This window comes from Haliotis rubra, unplaced genomic scaffold, assembly GCF_003918875.1.
Source record: "Haliotis rubra isolate DU_JTF1 unplaced genomic scaffold, ASM391887v1 Scf1457, whole genome shotgun sequence".
NCBI lineage: Eukaryota > Metazoa > Mollusca > Gastropoda > Lepetellida > Haliotidae > Haliotis > Haliotis rubra.
Genome location: NW_025765400.1, coordinates 146,645 through 168,051, shown reverse-complemented (window position 1 = coordinate 168,051; position 21,407 = coordinate 146,645). Strand labels below are relative to the sequence as shown.

At 38.1% G+C, this 21,407-nt stretch overlaps 1 protein-coding gene and 1 long non-coding RNA gene across 2 annotated transcripts; one reads left to right on the top strand and one right to left on the bottom strand.

Moving 5' to 3' along the window:
* Nucleotides 1–1,021: 1,021 nt before the first annotated feature.
* LOC124269579 (putative nuclease HARBI1) lies at nt 1,022–3,207 on the top strand. Its single transcript, XM_046704603.1, has 4 exons — nt 1,022–1,578; nt 2,365–2,487; nt 2,678–2,812; nt 2,991–3,207. Exons 1-4 carry the CDS (start codon nt 1,022–1,024, stop codon nt 3,205–3,207), a joined length of 1,032 nt encoding a protein of 343 aa, XP_046560559.1.
* Nucleotides 3,208–11,748: 8,541 nt separating this feature from the next.
* Nucleotides 11,749–12,880, bottom strand: LOC124269572. The gene is made up of 2 exons (XR_006896544.1): nt 12,713–12,880; nt 11,749–11,783 (listed from the first exon to the last, which is right to left on the bottom strand). It is a non-coding gene; the product is annotated as an uncharacterized LOC124269572 (long non-coding RNA).
* Nucleotides 12,881–21,407: the final 8,527 nt, after the last annotated feature.

The following is a 21,407-nucleotide window of genomic DNA, read 5'->3' as shown; positions in this document are numbered from 1 at the left end:
GTGTATGTACATAAATGTTGGAATGGTAAAGCTCCGGGGGTGGACAACAACTGGGTGCAGGTACACAGCCCAAGGTCGGGACACAGCCATTACGTCACGCCGCCAAGGTAGCCGGGTCTCACAGACGATCAGCTGTTCCCAGCCGATGTTTGTAAACAAGACACTTTCCTTGTGTGAGCAGCAACTGGGTGCCGAGACCGGGACAGAGTCATGACGTCATCATCGCCAGATATGACGTCACGCCGCGAACACAACAGTTCTGGCGGCAGATCTTCAGCTGAGAGATTTTTTTCATCATGGAGAGAGATAACAGTGGGCGTGTGTGGCATGTCTTACTACTTGGTCTCTGTATATTATTGTTCCTACATGAAAATCCATGAAACTTACACAAGGAGTGACACAAAAGCAACTAACCATGAAGAAAAAAGTGCCAAAATTGAAAATTGGTAACAATATAAGCAACCATTTTTGCCTCTTAATAAACTCTTGTCTGTTGGCAATTCCTTTTGTGGTGTAGTTCATTTTACTATCTATTCAATAAAATAAAATACAGGAAAATACAAATACGCATGCACACAGGCGACGTGATCAAAGAAGGCATATTTAGTTTTTCGTGACATCTTTCATAAGGTTTCTGACCCGTGAAGATGAAGGTTAGAATTGGTCTTCAGTAACCCATGATTGTCGTAAAAGGCGACTAACGGGATCGGGGGGTCAGGCTCGCTGACTTGGTTGACACGTGTCATCGTATCCCAGTTGCGTAGATTGATGCTCATGTTGTTGATCACTGTATTGTGTGGTTGCAGACTTGATTATTTACAGACCAGGGTGCCATTCCACTAACCGATCTTAGCCCTACGCCAATCGTAAACCCCTAAAATCCCAATCTTATCGTGACGTTAAGATCGGCATACCGTTCCACTAACCAATCTTACCTAAGTCAATCGTAAAGTTTAGATTCAAAGTCTAAGTTGCTCATGACCAACTTAGGATCGCTAAAATCAATCGTAGAGAAACAAAAATGGCGACTTTCATTATTGTATGTGAAGAAGAAGAGCGAGCTTTACACCGTGAGCGTGTTTTTCGAGACCGCTCACAGATTCTAGACACATTATCGGATGATGTGCTTGTGGCGAGGTATAGGATGCCTCGTCACGCCTTGTTCATGCTGATCAACAAGGTTCAGCCACATATTATGCCAGATACCAAGCGTTCACACGCACTTTCCCCTGAAACCAAGGTGTTGACTACCCTAAGATTTCTCGGGAAGGGTGAATTTTTTGTTGAACTTGGAGATCTTAATGGTATATCCAAGTCAAGCGTATCTAGGCTGCTTCGTCCTACCATTCAGGGTATATGTGATGCGTTGAATAATATTTCCATCGACCAGACACGGGGGAGTATCATTAGGACAAAGAGTGATTTTTTCAAACTCGCAGGATTTCCTAAGGTCATTGGTGCCATTGATGGGACTTTGATCCCGATTGCGAAGCCCCCTGCTGACGAAGAGGCTGCTTTTGTGTGCAGAAAAGGCTTCCATGCCATTAATGTGCAGGCAGTATGCGATGCATCCCTCGGGTAAGATGGTTGATGTTTTTGATGGAATGCAATAAGTAGAATTCATAAGTTTCGGTATACTGACTCGGGCGAAACACTTCCTGTTTTACATTAGAAACGATCTTGACCAATGGCTATTGGTTTCCTGCCACTAACAGATGGGGCCCTCTAAGGGTTAGACTATTTGTTACCAACTCGTCATCATTTAATTATACTTAAAATCGTTAGTGAAATGAAGATTAACACAGTACACGTATATTTCTATTGATAACACGTAAGGAATTATATCAAAAATAAAATGTCAGGGTGAGGCCAAAGGTCTCCTGCAAGCACAAATTATTTTCTCATGGTTTGTCTCAGTTGGTAGAGCTAAGACTGTCGTTCGAAAATCCTCGCTTCAAATGCCATCGGACACTGATCATTGGCGGATCCAGTGTGTGTGTGTGTGTGTGTGTGTGTGTTTTTCAGGGATTCGACACACACACCCCCCCCCCCCCCCCCACACTTTTTTTGTTGAAAATTACTTAAGACCACATTGAAGAGTTTTTTTGCGTTGGCGGAGCCAATGGGGGGTGGAGGGTGGTCAGGGAGTTCGAAACCACCACCCACCCCCTTTCAAAATTCTTGGATCCGCCCATGCTGATCATATATTAACGCTTTTAAGTTTATTTTTTGTAGTTTTCCCATTCTTTAATATTCCCTATTTCTTATTCTTATTACATTTTGCAGTTTGATTGAAGAACTACAAATAGAAAAACAAATGCAGAGTCTTTATATTAAAAAATGTACATTACTTTAACATTTCAGATTTACTAATGATGTGGCAAGATGGCCAGGATCTGCACATAATTCCTCCATTCTAAACAACAGTATCATTGGACAAACATTCCAACATGATTGCCCAGACGGTTTTCTCCTTGGAGATTCAGGGTACAGTAATCTTAATTAGTGTCAGATGTATTTGTATATATAAAAGCATGATTGGCATATAAGGTATTTTTATCTGTTACCTAATTGTGATAGTTTAACTTAAGGTTCATATCATAAATACATAACTTAAAACTTGATGCAACTCTTTTTCTAATAGCCATATCAATATTTCAATTATGTTTTGACAAAGATATGGGTGTCGACCATGGTTGTTGACCCCCCTGGCAGATCCAAGCACCCCGGCTCAGCAGAGATACCAATTAGCACACTGCAAGACAAGAAATGTGGTAGAGAGGGCTTTTGGTGTCCTGAAATCACGATTCAGGTTGGTTTCATAACAACAAATATAAACTTGCAGTCATTATCAAAAATAAAAGCTTCGTCAAATTAAAATGATTTTCATGAAATTAATTGTACTGAACAGTTAGGTAAAATTGATGATAATTCATGAAAGAAGTTGATTTTGATTATGAAGTGTAGTAGTAGTGTTAAAATGTTTGCAGGTGTTTGCACAAAAGCACTGGATACCTGCCCTTCTCTACCAAGAAATGCTGCAAAGAAATTTTGGCGTGTTTCTACTTACACAACTTCTGCATAGACCTGCGCCTACCCCAACCAGAACCCATGGAGGAAGACAACACAGATGACCCCTACCAAGGAGCGGTCAATGACGGCCACCAAGTCCGACAACACCTCATTGACTATTTCTTCACAGCATGAACATGGTGAGAAGTAGCATATTCCCTTTAAAAAGTAATTACCTTCAACCATAAACAATGAATACAGCATAAAATCTCAATTTTGTTTATTTTATACATGCACACCATTAAATATTGTTCAACTGCAGGAATGCATCAAATAGTACATCAATTGTTTTTTTGCTAATTTATGTCACAATATTAATGTAAATTTTGTCATGAATAGCTTCAGCCTGTCATCTGTACCAGTACTATTTTTTTTTTATCGATCACTATGCTTGGAAAAAGTATGGGAGAACATCCTATGTGCTGTATTACACAAAGTGCAAATAAATAAATAATATGAAAAAATATAATAATACATTACTAAAATAAACATGGAAGTTGAAACAAAATATTTTGAAGTTTCTTCCTTATTTGTTATAAAATGGTTTAAGTCTGCAATTTGAGTAACAGCACTTTCTTCAATAAATTTGTTTTTTCCGAGAACTCTTCCTGCTTGTTATCTGTTCTCAATTTATCCTCAAATACATCATTTTACCGGACATCAGGCCAAAAATTTGAATTTAAGAGACAGATCACAACTGGCCCAAAAATGCACTCAATACCTGGGACAAAACAAAAATTAAGTCTATAAATATGTGAAGAATGTTAACAAGATACAAAAACAAGCATGAAATACTCCCATTTCAAACCTAATGTGTAATCTTGTAAAAGAATAAGCCGCATTCATTAATCAAAACTTATTACAGGTGTGATGAAATTTTCAACATTTGAATTGTTTGAATTGACGCTGCCGGTCAAGTGCCATTCTGTCTCTCTCTAGTGCTAGTCTCTCCCTCTCCACGGCCAGCCTCTGTGTCTCCACACTCAGCAGCTGTTGCAGCACCTCCAACTTCGACTCCTCTACCTTTACCAGACCCTGCACATGGCTTGTCGATCCGCTTCTGGGGGTTACAGTAGAGGTTGGTGGTGCTACAGCTGAGGATATTACATCGCTGTGCTTGTTGCTATCTTTTGGGATGGGAGGATCACAGCACTCGCCACTGATGTTGTTGATGTACTTCCCGCATTAACTGATTCCACTGTTCTTGGTGCTAAAAAATTGAACAAAAAGATGTTGAAAATGTTTAAATTCTTTGATAACAAAACTTTACTTCAAATCTCATAAAATCATTGATATTTATTGTCTATGAAATTTGACACATTATGAGGTGTAAGAATACACAGACTTTCAATTACTATATCTGGATATGAAAATGTAAAACATCCTTTGTGTTCACAATTTCTCATTATTTATACACTGTTTTGATAAATATGTACCTGCAGCACTTTCCTGAGGGAGACATGCTTCATCTGAAGTATTCTGTACTGCAACTGTTGGAGGTTGATCTTCTATAAACAATGTACATACAGTAGCATCACTATTTGATTAATTAATCAAAAATAGGTACAGATAATAAATCCCTGATTAACCTAACTTGATAAACAGTTACTTAAAATTACAGTTATCCTCAAAATCTAATTCATATATCTTCATTGTTATGACCACTGGTTTTGGTGAAAAGGTGTCAAATTAAGTTATAATTACCAGTACAAAGTGGAGTTTCGATTCCCCCATCAATTCCCTCAACTTGACAAATAGGAATGGTTGACAGCACCTGAAAACATGAATTTGAACATGTTGAAGAAAACTATAATTTCACATAAGAAATATATTTGTGGTACATGTAATAAATGGCACTTTTGATATTCAAATGAATCAGCTATTTAACCTCACCAGGTAATATACAACTTGTTATAATCATATTTTATGCAACTATTTTTCTCTTGTCTCAACTAAACATACTACTCAACAAAATAGATTTATGATAAGGAAAATTAAATTTCATCTTCTATTTATTTTATCTGTGAAGTAAACATTTCATACCTTTTCATCCAGCTCATTGAGCATAACAGCATGAGCTGTGCTCTTTTTTTTACCTGGCATCTGAAATCAAATATTAAATATAGTCTTTAGGCCACATGCTCATTACAGGTTCTGAATGTTAGAGAACCTAGTTCATCACTTTGGTATAGAGACAATGTGATACACAATTTAAATCAGATGAAATCTGGAGAAAATGATCATGTACATACAATTTTCATCATACAATTTTCATGTACGTCTTCAATCACTCTAGTCTCTTCATTTACGTAATAACTCTTTTGATGTGTTAATATTGAATACATGTACACTGATATCATTTGTGACCGTCAGACGAGTTGGTTGGGTAAGTGTAAAATCATAAATGAATCTTGAGGTGATAGATAATTTCAATTGTTGGGTGAAAGTATTATTTTCAAGGTTAATCTATTCAAAGAAAAACAAAAGGAAGTTTTACCTTATGTCGTTCCACTTCTTGCGGACTTCACCTGCCGATCTAACACCAGCTGTGTTAGCACTTATTCTGAAATATTAGTATAGTATAGTATCCAATATTCTTATCATAAAATAATTATCTGTTTGTCATAATATCAAATTCTTTGAAGAATATGTCAATGATATATTTCAATCATCATTTCATTATAGTCCATGTCATTGTTCTTGCTTCTACATGACTTCAGGAAATGGGTTATGAAACATAAATAAAAACCTTAATTATATTCACTTGTCCGTTATGATTTGTTGTACATGGCTCCAAGTTGGCTGTTTTCATTAATACTTTATGCAATTTATGAATTATAATCTAAAATATATATTGTGTTGATACTTAGGTCAATGGCTATAAACCTGTTTCAGAAATGAGCCTAAAAGCCAAATTATAAGCAGAAGTGCTTTTAAATTCACTGCAGAGTCAAATCCAAATTCATAGTTTTAGTAAAGGTTTTAGCCCTGCGGTACATATCTTACTTTCTTCCATTTTTATTATCAGTTAAATGTAATTTCTTTTAGCAAACTTATGTGATCACTTACCATCTGATATTTCAAGTTGAAGAAAAGTGTCCATCTTACCGATACCCAGAGACGTTATACGTCCTTGCGTTACCGAATGTGGAATGCGGAAGTAAAGTAGGAAATGATTGGGATGTTTACAATCGAGAGTTACCTGCCCAATTTACCGGTGCAAATAGAATATGTTCCTGATGAAAAAAAGCTAAACTTTAGGGATGCATATTAACGAAAGGAATATACGTGTATAAACATGTTGAAAACACGGACAAGCACTTACTTTGAAGCTATCTTCTCCCACATCGAATCTTTAGATTTCTTCGTCACTCCCGGGTCCGAAATAAGCCGATAAAAGGGAGTGATGGTGGACTCCTTCGTCAATGAGAATGGCTACTTCCTCAGAATTGCTTTTTCTCCCTCGAGGTTTCTTGTCCGCGATCACTGTTGGTTCTAAAGCAACTTCCATCGTCTGCTAGACTAAGGAAAGGGAGATAACTCGTGCCTCGCATTTTTTCTATCTCTCGCACGAAAGAGTCTCGATCTTAGCTAGGATCGGATCGTAAGATCGGGACCGGCTACGATCGGCCTAAAATCGGTTAGTGAAACGGGTGTAACTTTTAGCTAAGACGATTGTAATTAATACATTTATCCTGAAATCTGCAAGATGGAAGGATTGTAAGAAGATTAAAAGTGTTAGTGTGTTTCTTGGAAGCTTGCATTGTTCTTTTGTATGGTGTTTGTGTGATGTATTATAACCTGCAAAACAAACTTTAAATACATAAATCATGGTAACTGTCATCGTATATATAGACGTCGCATGGATCGTTTGGTCTGGATGCATTCAGGGTATTTCTGTGAAAATACGGACACATGAATATAATAATTAGAGCAATACTTTGAGAATTAATTTGGGTATGGAAGAGGGTCACATGACTGTTGCAGCCCCAAGCGGTTCGCAGCTGATGTTTGTAAACAAGTCACTCGACCTCCTTGTGTCAACAACAACTGGGTGCAGGTACACAGCCTAAGGTCGGGACACAGCCATGACGTCAGTATCGCCAGATATGACGTCACGCCGCCAAGGTAGCCGGGTCTCACAGACAACCAGCTGTTCCCAGCCGATGTTTGTAAACAAGACACTTTCCTTGTGTGAGCAGCAACTGGGTGCCGAGACCGGGGACAGAGTCATGACGTCATTATCGCCAGATATGACGTCACGCCGCGAACACAACAGTTCTGGCGCCAGATCTTCAGCTGAGAGATTTTTTTCATCATGGAGAGAGATAACAGTGGGCGTGTGTGGCATGTCTTACTACTTGGTCTCTGTATATTATTGTTACTAGATGAACATCCATGAAACTTACACTAGGAGTGACACAAAAGCAGCTAACCATGAAGGAAAAAGGTGCACAAAGTGAAAATTCAATAAAATAAAATACAGGAAAATATAAGTACGCATGCACACAGGCGACGTGATCAAAGAAGGCATATTTAGGTTTTCGTGACATCTTTCATAAGGTTTCTGACCCGTGAAGATGAGGGTTAGAATTGGTCTTCAGTAACCCATGATTGTCGTAAAAGGCGACTAACGGGATCGGGGGGTCAGGCTCACTGACTTCGTATACACGTGTCATCGTATCCCAGTTGCGTAGATTGATGCTCATGTTGTTGATCACTGTATTGTGTGGTTGCAGACTTGATTATTTACAGACCAGACCAGACCATCGACATATAGCTGGAATATTCCGGATGACGGCGTTAAACAGCATCCAAACAAAAATGTCATTAGTGTACAGTAGTTCATACAAAATAATGACTCAACATGAATTTCCTGCCAGAACGCACTCACTCACTCACTCACGTAACCTTAGGAGATTGCTCTCTGTTTACAGACAGTCACGATATAGCAAAACTGAATCAAACAGACTGTACAGTATGTATCGGGTAGGTCTCTTTAGGTGGAAGTTGAAGTGTCATGTATGCCATGAAATCTGCATGAGATACTGGGTTGTTGTTCTTGTTGTTGTATAACACTCAGCACTGTCAGCAGTATAACGGCTATATGGCGGGTTTTCCCTCTACGCCAGCCTGGTGGCCCTAGTACCTCGACTCGGGTGACACTGTCAAGTAGATCGTTAATACAGCTGCCCGTCAATGTAGACCGCAGGGATATACCCAACAGTTACCCAACATGTATATCTGACGTTTTTTACCCCTGTTGTAACCCTGGAGTGAATGTGTTACGACTGCTGATCAACAATCGAGACGCTATATAGCTACTGTCACTAAACTTCAGATGCACGATGTCCGTTGAGACCACCCAGTAATGCATGCTGGTTGCAAGTTTGCAAAAACTTATAATAATAATAAGGCTTCCTTTTTCCTGCTCAGGAACAGTCACTTCCCACTCGCAATTGCCTAAATGTGATTCTTAAAGAGAATATTAACATGAAATGTCGACTTTGCAATGAATTCACAGAGACTGTGCAACACCTTGTCAGTGGATGCCCTTCCTTGGCACAAACAGCATATCTTAAACGACATGATGGCATGGCTCGTTGCTTTTACTACCGTCTCCGCCATGCTTGTGGCTTTGACTCACTCACTCGCTTAATGCATTGCTGGAGGATTGACCTGAGACAACTGTTCGTTGTACAAATCTTTGTTTTACAAGTGATAAATAATCCTCCCTATGTCACTGAATACATTTAACCTACAATACAATTCTTAAGACCAGGTCCCAACCTCTTCATACCCCACACAATACAGTGACAAGAAGATTACACCAGTATTCCATTGTACTGTCTGTGGAATAAGAGCGGTTAACGGCATGTGTGTAACCTATGTGTCACATGATGTCAAAAAAGTGTCATATATAGTATTCATGGACATAAGATGTGTTTTTAAGTTTGCAATTTGAGAGTAAAGTTTTACAATTTTGAGTAAAAGCACTGGAAAGTTTTACAGGAGAACACATGTAGGTTTGTTTATTCATTCAGTAATATATATGACAAATGCTAAATCATTTCATCACTGTACAACCACTTGACACCCTACTTGAGATATTCAGTGACCATCTGTCCTCAACTATTTCCGGTCTTTAATTCCGGTCAGACACTTCTCTCCCTACATAACGGAAGCTGACCATTTGTGACTATACATTCAACATCACATTGAACACTATCAACAACCATTCCATGTACACATGATTACAGTCTGACCTTTAAATTACAATAAAACAATTTCTGGTCAAGTTGAACCGGCTAACTTTGCGAGCACAGGAAGCCACACACAGGCAGCTGAACAAATTAACCCTCCCAGGTCCGCACCAACTGTCACCTACTTGAACATATCTGTACACGCATATGCATCAGTGATACAAATGACAGCATTAAATACTTAAAATGGTGGTCAGTTTTAATGACTGGATGGAAGTGCTTAGCATATACGGTGGCGCATGAAATTTAACAGCTACAATCGTTTATTGTTCACAGATATGTTAAATACATACTCAGAACTTCGGAGTTGTTCCTTGTGTGACAGCGTATTTTAAACTGGTTAGTGATTTGATTTAACAAAATGCGCTCTGATCTAACTTTTGACCTAATAAATTGCAGCTAAATTCCCCCTCATAGTGTGATATTAATTCTACGTTGAACACGTTTGCTGTGTGAACACTCGAGTCGGCAAACTCATAAAAGAATTGAATAATAATCACAACCTGAAGGTCACACACACCTGGGCCTGAAGGGGACTCCCAAAGGTCACACAAAGGTCACACCTATGTTACGTCATAAAAGAAAATGGCGGATATGGGCCACAAACACACACAAACACACACACACACACACACACACACACACACACACACACACACACACACACACACACACACACACACACACACACACACACACACCCTATACAACATATAATAAAATCACTTGACACGAATGTTGGATGTTGGATTCACCAACATACAACTAACGATTGTACGATACTTCGCTCAGTTGGTGTGACTTCAGTTAACGCGTTGGGCTAAATGTGTGCATTCCTCCGTCGAGATATTGTTGGAATATTGCTTAAAGCGACATAAAACCACACTCACGCACTGGTTTGAACATAGGCCGTCGTCGCATGGCAGGGGCACTGCTGTGAGGCCTCGGTATGTAAATTTGTGCAAATATATACTCATGCCAATAATGGTTGTCAACCCCCTTCCCACCCCAACCCCGCACACACCTCACACCCCACCCCACACCCTCTCTCCAATTAAACAAATTGAAGGGGGTGACAACCATTATTGGCATGAGTATACTTTGTGACACCCACATTAGCAACATATTTTTATGCAAATTTCATTATTTGTTTCTATTACCAAACTTCTACAGTATCCAATGTCACTATTTCAGTTTGTAACCTGTTATGTTGTATATAGTATAGGTTCCTAGCGTTAAAACATATTGGTCAATATTGGTTTTGTAATCTGTTTTGTATACTTCAGCGAATATGTTTTACACATGCGTAGGCTGTACATTTGATGCACATTAGAATCCTCTCCACCCCATCATTCAGTGCCAGAACTTCATACACTTCGCATTCTCAGACGTTTTGAGGCACCAGACCGAAGACGATATTCTGATATTGATCTTGTGAACCGTGCTCTCGCATACACTGTGTATGAAAAGGAAAATAGAAGCATGATGTAATTTGTTAGACAACTGGAACGGTCCCTTTCCTGATTACTTATCATGTTTCAACGGAAACAACATTCCACTAAATTAATCACATTATATGAAGTAAATTCCAATGGAATATGACACCATGTACATACAATATCACAGGTTAAATAAGTATACAAAATGTTCAACATGCATGTCAAATACTTTAAATTGACATTTCCACAATTTATTTTAACGATCAATTGAGTTTTGATATACATTGGACTAATTACTGATATTAAGAGCGATTAAAACAGGTTTACAAAGTGCTCTTTGACACTGTCATTTGATTCTGAATGTACAGGATTTGGGTTTAGTAGGAATTTGACGTACAAAGAAAGCATGCTATTGTGACTATCTTAGAAGTACAGTGGACTCTCTCTAAACCGACATCTCTCTAATCCGACATTCCCTGTAAACTGACATATATATTTGGTCCCTATATGATATAATATAAGAAACTCCCTCTAATCCGACATCCCTCTATCCCGAATTCCGACACTCAAATCCGGTCCCAAAACATGTTTAAGTGCAAATTGACTCTCTCTATTGCTTTATACCTGAAGTCATTATGGCAAGACAATACAAAAAATGAGCTTGACAACTGTAGGCCCGAGGTTAGTATCACTGTCTTTCATTGCTGTCCGCAATATTGTATTTGTACTGCCTCTGAACTTGTACAACTACTCTATTTTGAGCAGCTATTGTAGTGAGACGTCGTGCGTTGTAAACTTCCTTATGTTTATGTAATTGCTGATTGTACAACATTTCTTTCTTTGTCGGTTTTACATCGAATTTCCTGTACACCAAGACTCTGGGTTAACGTATTGGTTTAACTTGGGAATAGAGACGTAACATAATCAACATTTGCCTTCGACTTACCGGTTGGGGCCAGCTTGATTTGTTGTCGTTCTGCAACAACACATTCTGCAGTCAACAGAGTGGCTGAAAAAGAACAAAGTACCCCTGAAGTGAAATTCAACTCTGATATCCTATCAAAGCATACGTGTAACACTGTAGCCAGTCAGATCACATCCAAAACACACAATAGTATCTGTCCGAGTGTTAGCAGGAAGTCAAGGTTTGTTATCATTGATACAGATCCTTCAGATAATTGAATCGCATTGTATAACACTAATATATGCATCTTCGGGTCTACATGTTTCTTTAAATGAATTAATATTTTGCAAAACATAAAAGTCTTCAATGTCATCTCACATTGAGCTTGTGAATTTAGCTATATTAAGCCACGAATAGAGGATGAAGTTCAAATGAAGCTGCAGTCTTTTACACGTGTGACCAAGACGAAACATGTAAAGTGTGTAGGACAAGATGTGGTACGTGGTTTTGCTCTGCATTATGCTCGGCACTTAGGTGATGTACTAGAGACTGGATGCCTTGGAGTCGGTATAATGTGTCCGAATATGCTATCCTTTTTGCGCTGCGGCATGGTATGTCACTATGCTAGTGTGAAGAGAGAATGTCGGTCTGTAGGGCATTTGCAGCGGTATCATGATTAATGGTGGGTAGTCTGTGTAGATTTCACTTTGGACTGAATGTTAAATTAAGTGTCTAAATCTTTCAGAACCCTGTTACCTTATCTATTATGACTATGTTAGTGTGGAACAGGAAATGCTTATCTGAAGGGCGTTTGCAGCGGTATCATGAGTAATGGTGGTCTCTGCGAACTGTAGATTTGACTTTGAACCGAATGTCAAATTAGGTATCTCGATCTTTCAGAACCCCGTAACCATTTTCTATCATGACATACTACATCATAACCACATCAAAGCAAATTATGTACATTGTATCAGTTCTTTTATAGTCTCGTCATTATACTGTATTAGTATAAACACAAGTGTAACTATACATACCAAGAACCATCAGGAGAAACAGCTTCATGTTCGTTGATGAGATGTCCCAACAAAATCTACAGCAAGGATGGAAGTGATGCTCTTGGTCTCAATCATGACTTTAAATATGTTTTCCAGCCCCAGAGAAAGAGTTTATTGGTTGCAGCTGGTATTCAGGTAGATCCTAAAAAAATGCACGTGATTATTTTACTGCTTACTTTAATTAAATACTGATTCAGGTTTCATCATAAAAAAATATCTCTATTGTGATATTGTGGTGTAGCCGAGTATGGAGAGCATTGATTCATAGGTCATGTGGGCTCTGATTCTGGTTTGCTCTGGAATGTCTGCGATAATGCTAAACTTGCTCCTTGTTAACTCAATATCCAATATGGATAATTCAGGTGATTTTTTCCTTGTGCTGTGAACGCAAATATATGCAATTGAAAACTGGACATAATCGTAAATTCGAACTTGGGCAGTTGTACGGAAATGCATATACGTGGTATCTGTGCAACGCAAACGTCCACAGGCTTCTAAACCTATTGTTGAATTGGCCTGGTCACGATAACCTCGGAACTAGTTACACTGTTTAATCCTAATGAAATACAAGATCACTCAAATATGTTTGAGGAGACCGAATAACACAGACACACATACACGCACATACCAATACACATACTCGTATGAGAGAAGTCCTTTTGGAATCATTTATGAACGTCTACATATATTTCAAACTGAATTATATTTAAAGAAAACTATTTTTCACTATCAGAGACCCTATTTTCTTTTATCCCTTGAATACACAATGCATGGTTTTCTGGTTGGGGAAATCATAGACTGAAAGTTCATGAACCAATAACGAATGACCTTACAATCATTCATGTAATTGTGTCATCGTGCTTTTGTCATATTCATTTCATGTATTTGTGGGTCATCTTATGGAGTATTAACATGTTACTGATGCTTTTATGCTGATATCTGAGACAAACTGAGGGGTAAGTTTATTAGCTTGTCTAGTATTTAGAAGCTTCAATTACCATGTCGTACAAGCAGCAAGACCATAAAATGCATTTATAATCAGTTTATGTCTTTTGCATGATTACTGGGGTAAAGTTGTGAATTTTAACTCAAAAGTATATACTTGAATAGCTGACCTCCCAAGCTACTCTGCACAATACATTGTTATGTGGCAAATATTCAACCAGGAAGAGTGTTCATTGTTTAATCTACTCTTTCCGTTGACAGTCGGGAAGGGGTAATGCTATGCCATATCTCGACTTGTGCTACGTTTAGATGGAGAGTTCTTGGAGGTACCACGTAGTACCGAAAGCGCACGACCATGGCCATCCCAACATGGTCCATGGTCTTACCAAGAATATATGGATGGAGAGATCCCGAACTGTTAGCCAATATATAGGGGGCTTGCCTCTGCCCTGTCCATATCACATTACATCACGAAATGCGAGATTCTTTTACGGACTGAAAATTAGGGGAATCTGAGCAAAAATTGGGAATCAACGTCAGGCAATATCTAAATGATACTGACTCATCATGCAGGCTGAAGTCACGTGCACGTGTGCACGTGTATCATTAGCTTCCACTGATACAGCCAACTAATCTAGCAGTATAAGATACCGAAGTCGTCTGAATCAAGGCAAAATAATTTAAAATATCTATTAAAAAAATCCATCCATAAACTGGAAGGCAAAGGATCACTTCAGCTTTAGCTGAGGAATATGTAGTCAGCTCCAGCCCTTGTCATTATAATGAGGTTTTATCAAACGGAGCCTTATGATATGATTATTGAAGAGGGCGTCATGTGGCGAATGTTCAAAACTTTTTTCAAATCAGTGTTATTGCACTTAAAGGAACGTTCGCCTTACGTTTGCAAGTTGTGACGTTAAATATTAACTCACTAACTCATTCACTTACATTTGCAAGAGTCAGTACCTGGTAGCACAGGCTCATTTTTCTTAAAACACTTAACATCACCGATATTTCATGATGTCCTATAAACGCATGCTTGTCAGCTTCAGAATCGTTGAATGCACCCTGCTAATAGCAGATGTTTTATGGTTATTGAAATGCTTTCTTTGTGAGCGGCGGTTGGGGTAGCCTAGTGGTTAAAGCGTTGGCTCGTCACGCCGAAAACCCGGGTTCGATTCCCCACATCTGGTGTCCCCTGCCGTGATGTTGCTGGAATATTGTTAAAAGCGGCGTAAAACTAACCTCAGTCAGTCTTTGTGAGAGACCGCCTCAGCTGTTTCAGTGATTCAGTGTGACAAAAAACCCTCTCCACTAGGCTGTATGACAAAAGAGATGATTTCAACTTTCAATAGTCAGCCTCCCTTTCATGTCTAGCAATATTCCAACACGTTCGGCTTAGGTTTGCAAGTTGTCGATGTGACGATAAAATATTAACTCACTCACTCACTCACTCACACAACTTTTAGGTACTATCGAGCGTGCTCTTTTTATGAAGTTGTTTGATCTAGGATACAACATTCAAGGCCTCAGGAAAGCTTTCAAGAATATTTATGGTAGACATGTGGATACACTCACATTTGTGCGAACACTTGGAATCATCACTATTTCACAGTGATTCATAAACACATGCTCTGTCATCGTATGGCATGGTGACAATCAATGGATTGTCTGGTTCAGACCCGATTTGTTTACAAACAATATCATGCATCTGCAATAGTGCAGAAACAAATATCTGCCTTATGATATAGTCAGAACTGTACAGTTGAATCTGCTTTCTTTTTAATGTGGAAAGGGTTTTGTCGCTTCTAGTTACATCATCTATTTACTGAACGTGTCATATTCAGTGACCCTTAATTCCGAAAGCAATTACCGGATTACAAAGTGTATTTGTATTCACCCAAGTGGTGATGTTTGGTGACACTTTTAACATCCGTGAGAGATTTGTAATGAGGTCTTAATTAGCCTACCAATTAATTGTCACTAGCTGTGTATTTCTGATGAGGTGTCTCTTGCTATTTTGCGTAGCGGTTGTTCTGCTCGAGTGATTAGATAAATTATCCTAAGTAGTTGATCAGGTAGAGGTGTGTTTTTTTCCGTCTTGATTACATATCTCATGTGTTGAGTTGACAACATTCCCTTGACTTTTCATTTCTAGTTAGTTTTCACTAGTGTCCTGGTATGGGTAGTTGACACAATGACAGGCTTCTATAAAGGAAAATTGGGGGCTCGTCCGGGTCCATTTTAGTTGTTCTTTAAGATTAGGTCTTGTTGTTCTCTGATTGTGCTGGGATGTTATTACTGTTATCAAGTTATGGTCTTGGGGTTGTTGACTATGGCTGCTTCATGTAAACCGTCACTGTCACAAAGTAAAAGGTTACAGAATTGGCTGACAAACATGAGACTTTCCTTAGACGTGGGATTAAGTGTCAAGGAAATAAATAATATTTTAATGGATGTTTTGTAGTTGAATGATAATGAGGAATCTGTAGTTGAAGACAATCCAGTTTAGAAAGGCAGAGGTCGAGAAACTTCATGGTTAACTTTTCAGTTGTATACTCAAGGAATTTAGAGTTGGCATTTCAGGAGAATAGTCTAGAATTAGAATAGTAATCTACGAGGTTAGCGTTAGAAGATAAGAGACAGGCAATAAGCCATGAGAAGCCGGAGCTGAGACAAGCTAATAGTCGTCAGATAAGGTCAAGATAGATGGGTGTTATCGTTCTTTGCCTATTGTTGATGATGTCAGATATAGAAGGATTCTTCAACCAATTTGCACTTAAATTGAAAAGCCATTCCACTGCATTAGCTTCACCTCCATTGCATTGTACTCTCATTGAATTTGTAAATCCTTGGAAGCAATTTGGACTTTTTTAGTGCAATTAATCAAATTGTTAACTGAATAACATTTCTTTGTTTTAGTTGGTTTGACAAAAGATAACTTGCCTGCAGAGTTTAAGGCAACAGATGCAACTGACAAGTAACATATGTAACAGAACTAATGTATCAGAACAAGAAATCATTATTTTCTGTTTGCCATAATTACATACTGATTCAGGTTTCATCACAAATTTATTCATATTGGAGTTATCGTTTGATAGCTAAGTAGAAAAAAACCCATTGATTCGCTATTGCGAGTTGGTTTCCGCTATTCCGTTTCAAGCACATATCTTGTTTTAAGTCGAAGATATTGCTAAACTTGGTCCTCATTAACTCCATATAAATTATTCTTTTTCCCGCCTATTTCAAATGCAAACATCTATAATTGCAAACTGTACAAACTAATAAAAGCGGAATAAATATATTCGAAATTTCTGCTGAAATACACAAGACATTTTTGTAATGCATATGCAAAGAAGTAATCCTTTTGGGAATGCTAAATGAATGTCTCCACCCACGTCTAATTCTTACTTTTTCAATCAAAATCTAAGATCGAAGAGCCTTCAGCCTTAGACATGTACATATGGCATGTTTCTTCAGATGAAGGGATAGGTATTTCAATGTAAAAACTGTTAAGGATCTTTTTAGTACTGTAAATTTTTAATTAAATTTTGGTTTTTTAAAAGAAATTGATTTAATTGATACATTTTGATTGATATATGTTGTAGATAGATGTATTTAAATGATTGGTAGTTTAGATTAGAAACTTAGATTGTTAGTGGCGGTATCCTCGAGTGGGGTTAATTATTGTAAAATTATTGTCCCCCTGAAAGGATACGTAAGTCCCGCAACATTCAAAGGAAATTAAAATTTACCAGCTGTTGTAAATGTAGTATTTTTGTCGTTTTAATTTCGGCTAAATTTGACTACAATCGCCAGCTGCTGAAGAGTTTATATAAATCCAGTTAGGGTCCATGCAGGTAGCAAACGTACCGTAAGTTCCCATGGTCCCTAGTGTGATGATCAACCTGCAGTTGCTTTGTTTATATTGTACTGTTGTCTCAAGTGATTATTTTTATGATAGCGTACCAGTTTCAAATTAAGAGTTGTGATAATCTAGTATTTTACTGTACTTCGATGACAGGTTTTAACGTTCTAAGTTTATTGATTTTACTATTGATATAAATGAAATTGTTCTCGTCACGATATGGCTGCAATATTGCCGATGTGACGCTAAATATTAACTCACTCACTCTTTAGATGATATGAAACATTGATCGCTATCACAAGAAAAAAAAAATGGTGATTTCCAAAAATTTCCAATTTGGAAATATCATCTTTCCAAAAATTTCCAAAATTGGAAAGATGATATTTCCAAGGCTTGGAAATTTTTGGAAATTTAGGAAGGATTTTTACCACTACTTCTTTCAGTTTATCCTTTTCCCAAGGATCCCCGTGAGTGTATAGACTGTGTATTCGTCCTCCTAGGAGTGTATTCGTCCTCCTATGCGAGCAACTATAACCAGGGAGACTATAAGACGTTGTAGATTATTCCTGGTATAACTTCTCTCGTCTGCATCCTTGTTGTTCTATGTGTCAAAAATTGACATTAACTGTCATATTTGCCCTGATATGGCTAGCATTTTCCAAAATACAGTTTTAAGTGCATGGTTTACTTATTATCCACAAAAGCGCAAATAGTTTTTGACCTGTCACGGTTTGCATAAACACAAATTACATAGACCTACGTTACATCATTGATTAAATAAAAGTTTACCGGACCCACTGACTGACTGGCCAGGGTTTATTACATGTCATAAAAGTGAACCCTTGCCAGGGAATAATAGGCTTATTGTAGTAGAATACATTCTTTAATGGTACCCTCTAATTAACACCTGACACAAGGGATGGACCGTTTGGGTGGTTTATCATTGCGAAATCAACAGTCAACAGACCATGAAATGTTGTTTTAAGACTGTGAGGCGAATAGAGAGCAACCCGTTTGGGTTTGTGGTCAGAGACAGTGTTATGCAGTTGGTGTATTCACGAAATATCATGAACTTAATAATAGATAATTGGTTATATTGTCCACACACAGGCGGACTGGGGCAAAAAGAACCCAAATGAATTCCTTCTTAAAAACTTCATACTGTAACTAATTAATTTGGTCATATACAATAAAGGGTGACTAAATGTCGCTATTTTAGATAACGTTAAATAATTTCTAGAGAAATCACTACACAAGTTCATATCACAGGTGATTCCAGAGACAAATAGTTTATCAGATTCTAGTTTATGAAAAGCATTAAATTCCAAACAAACCAATCTGTTCTCTAATGCTCAGGAATTATTACCACTTACATACCATAGTTTGAGATGTCGACTCAGGAAGCCGACCTTTCGATTCTTATATGGCTCAGGACATTGACAAGGGGTACGCTTTAAAAGTTTGGGTGTTATTTTAGCACATGGTTAATCTCATGTGACGTGTTATTACAAGCTGGTGGTTGATGGAAGTGAACACATCGCACACTGAAGCCGACCGTGTAAAACATGATCAAAACAATCATATGGTAAACACATTTAAAGGGCACTGATCCAGAGCAATTTCCGCGCACTGGTTGTTGCTTTTGTTATTGCTTTTCTCCCTGAACACCCGGATGATATCCCAGTATTTTCGATTGGTTCGTGACCTTTGCTGCGCAACCCGCATGCGCAATTGATCGTATAGGTGTAGATTGATCAACAAAAATAAAATCTTGTTTTACTCGATAATATTTCCATCATTTTGATTATAACAAATGAAAACAGTTTGAAGTTTAATCATCTGCCAGTGGTAAAAAATGTCAGGACTGAAAAATAACGAAGTCAATGTATGTGTCAGGGTAGAGACTGTGATCTGGTAGAATCTCCGATTTTACTTGTTCTGTACTTCTCTCAGGTGATTGCATTAACATAACTACCCTTAATTGGTGCAGCTAGTTATCCCATGTTTGAGAGCGAAACTTCGCGAATCAGTGACCAAGACGCTGTCAAAAATGGGACACTACCTCCACATAAAGGAACAATATGCCATTGATCTGCAGCTGACAAAGAATCCTGTTCCATGTCAAGTGTCTTTTAACAGTCTAATACCCGAAAAAGGGATACATTGATTCAGTTTTCACATTGGTGTATAATCTCATTGGTAAAGGTAATTTAATTAGCCAATAATGAGCATTTAATCCACTTGTGTTTTTCTTGGCTTGGTCATCTCCTCCCCCACCCTCCCCACCCACCCATACCATTGTCTTGCTAATTAACATGGTCTGGTGATCCTCTTACGCCTTAAATAAACAACTTGCCCGACTGGTAAAAGAGGAACACCCCCATCAACTTACTGGCGGTTAATACATTGAAGGAAAGATGTTGTTTTTACAGGTTTTTACAGGTACAGGGTACAGGACAGGTAGTAATCACTATAGATTAGTAAATCTACATACATAAACACTACCTTTTGACAAATCCGCTGTGAAAGAAAAAAGTAATTAATCAATCAGCGTGTTATCGGTTAACCCTTTGATCAATGTTTGTTTTGTATCTCAGCTGATAATTCGTCTTGCTGCAGTTCCATGAGCATATTGCATAACATGTAATACATTTGTCACATCAGACCTTAATTCATAATGCTGAGTAGATGTATTTACTCCAGACACATGAAATGCGAAATGGGAACCTTTGGCGGGTAACTTGATTGGTATTACCATCATACCTGTTATAAATTCATTAACTGACCATCAAGTGAATGATGACAAATAACATGTGTAAGTTTATACCACCAAACACTCAGCTGGTTACAGCAAAGGGGGTAGTAATCGCTGAATTGCATGCAATGTTAATTGCCTGAAAAAAAGTTATGGGCCGACACTGTTTGGAGGATATGAACGGAACTTAACGGAACGCATAAGAAATACATATAAGCATTGGATGTGTACTGAAGTTAAAATTGTATATACCTGAGTACAGTTTCATTTGTCATTAATACAATATGTAATAGACATCATATGTTTACCTTGCATGATTAAATATCGAGGTAAAAAAACACAGAAATAAGATCAAATTGGAAAATTGGATCAGTCACTATGCCATCTATGCATTAAAAAATCCGAAAAGCATATACACTGCTTGTATACTTTATTGCAATCAGACAGGAACTACTGGGGGTATTCTCAAATACATGTAACAACATCTGATGAGCATCCACCCTTCCTAATGTCCCGCTGTTTGGGTTGAAGAAATTTTGTCAAGGTGGCCAGAAGCCCAGTCCCTGTGTCCGTCATGGTTGAGGGAGCAGATACCGACAAGCGTGCAGTTTGGTTTGGTAATTAGACTGTTGGCGAGAAACATTAATCGCTCTGGATCAGTTCCCCTCTTATTACATGGGGATATATACATGTAATGAGAAGAAGCATGAAAGTGTACATTCGATTTCGATTAAATAGAATCTGTCCATATAGTCTCCCGTTACCACTCGTGGCTTACGCCTTCTATGTTTTTTATGTGTTTTATATTTCAATGTTTATATGCTGAGACTGAAATGAAACACTATCTTTATACATATATTTGGCTCGTTTTCTCATTTGGTGTGCTGTCATTCGCATAATCCGGAATATCCTCTTCTATCAACACGTAGGCCTGTCATTGTCTCTATAATCCAATGTTAATTTGGTAACGGACGGGACATCAACATTTCTCTTAACTCATCTGTTTGGACCAAAGGTCGATAGAGGGGAGTTTCCATGTATATTCTCACGCCGTTATCAAGATAACAGTTACTACAACCAGGTGAACAGAAGTATATATGCATAGT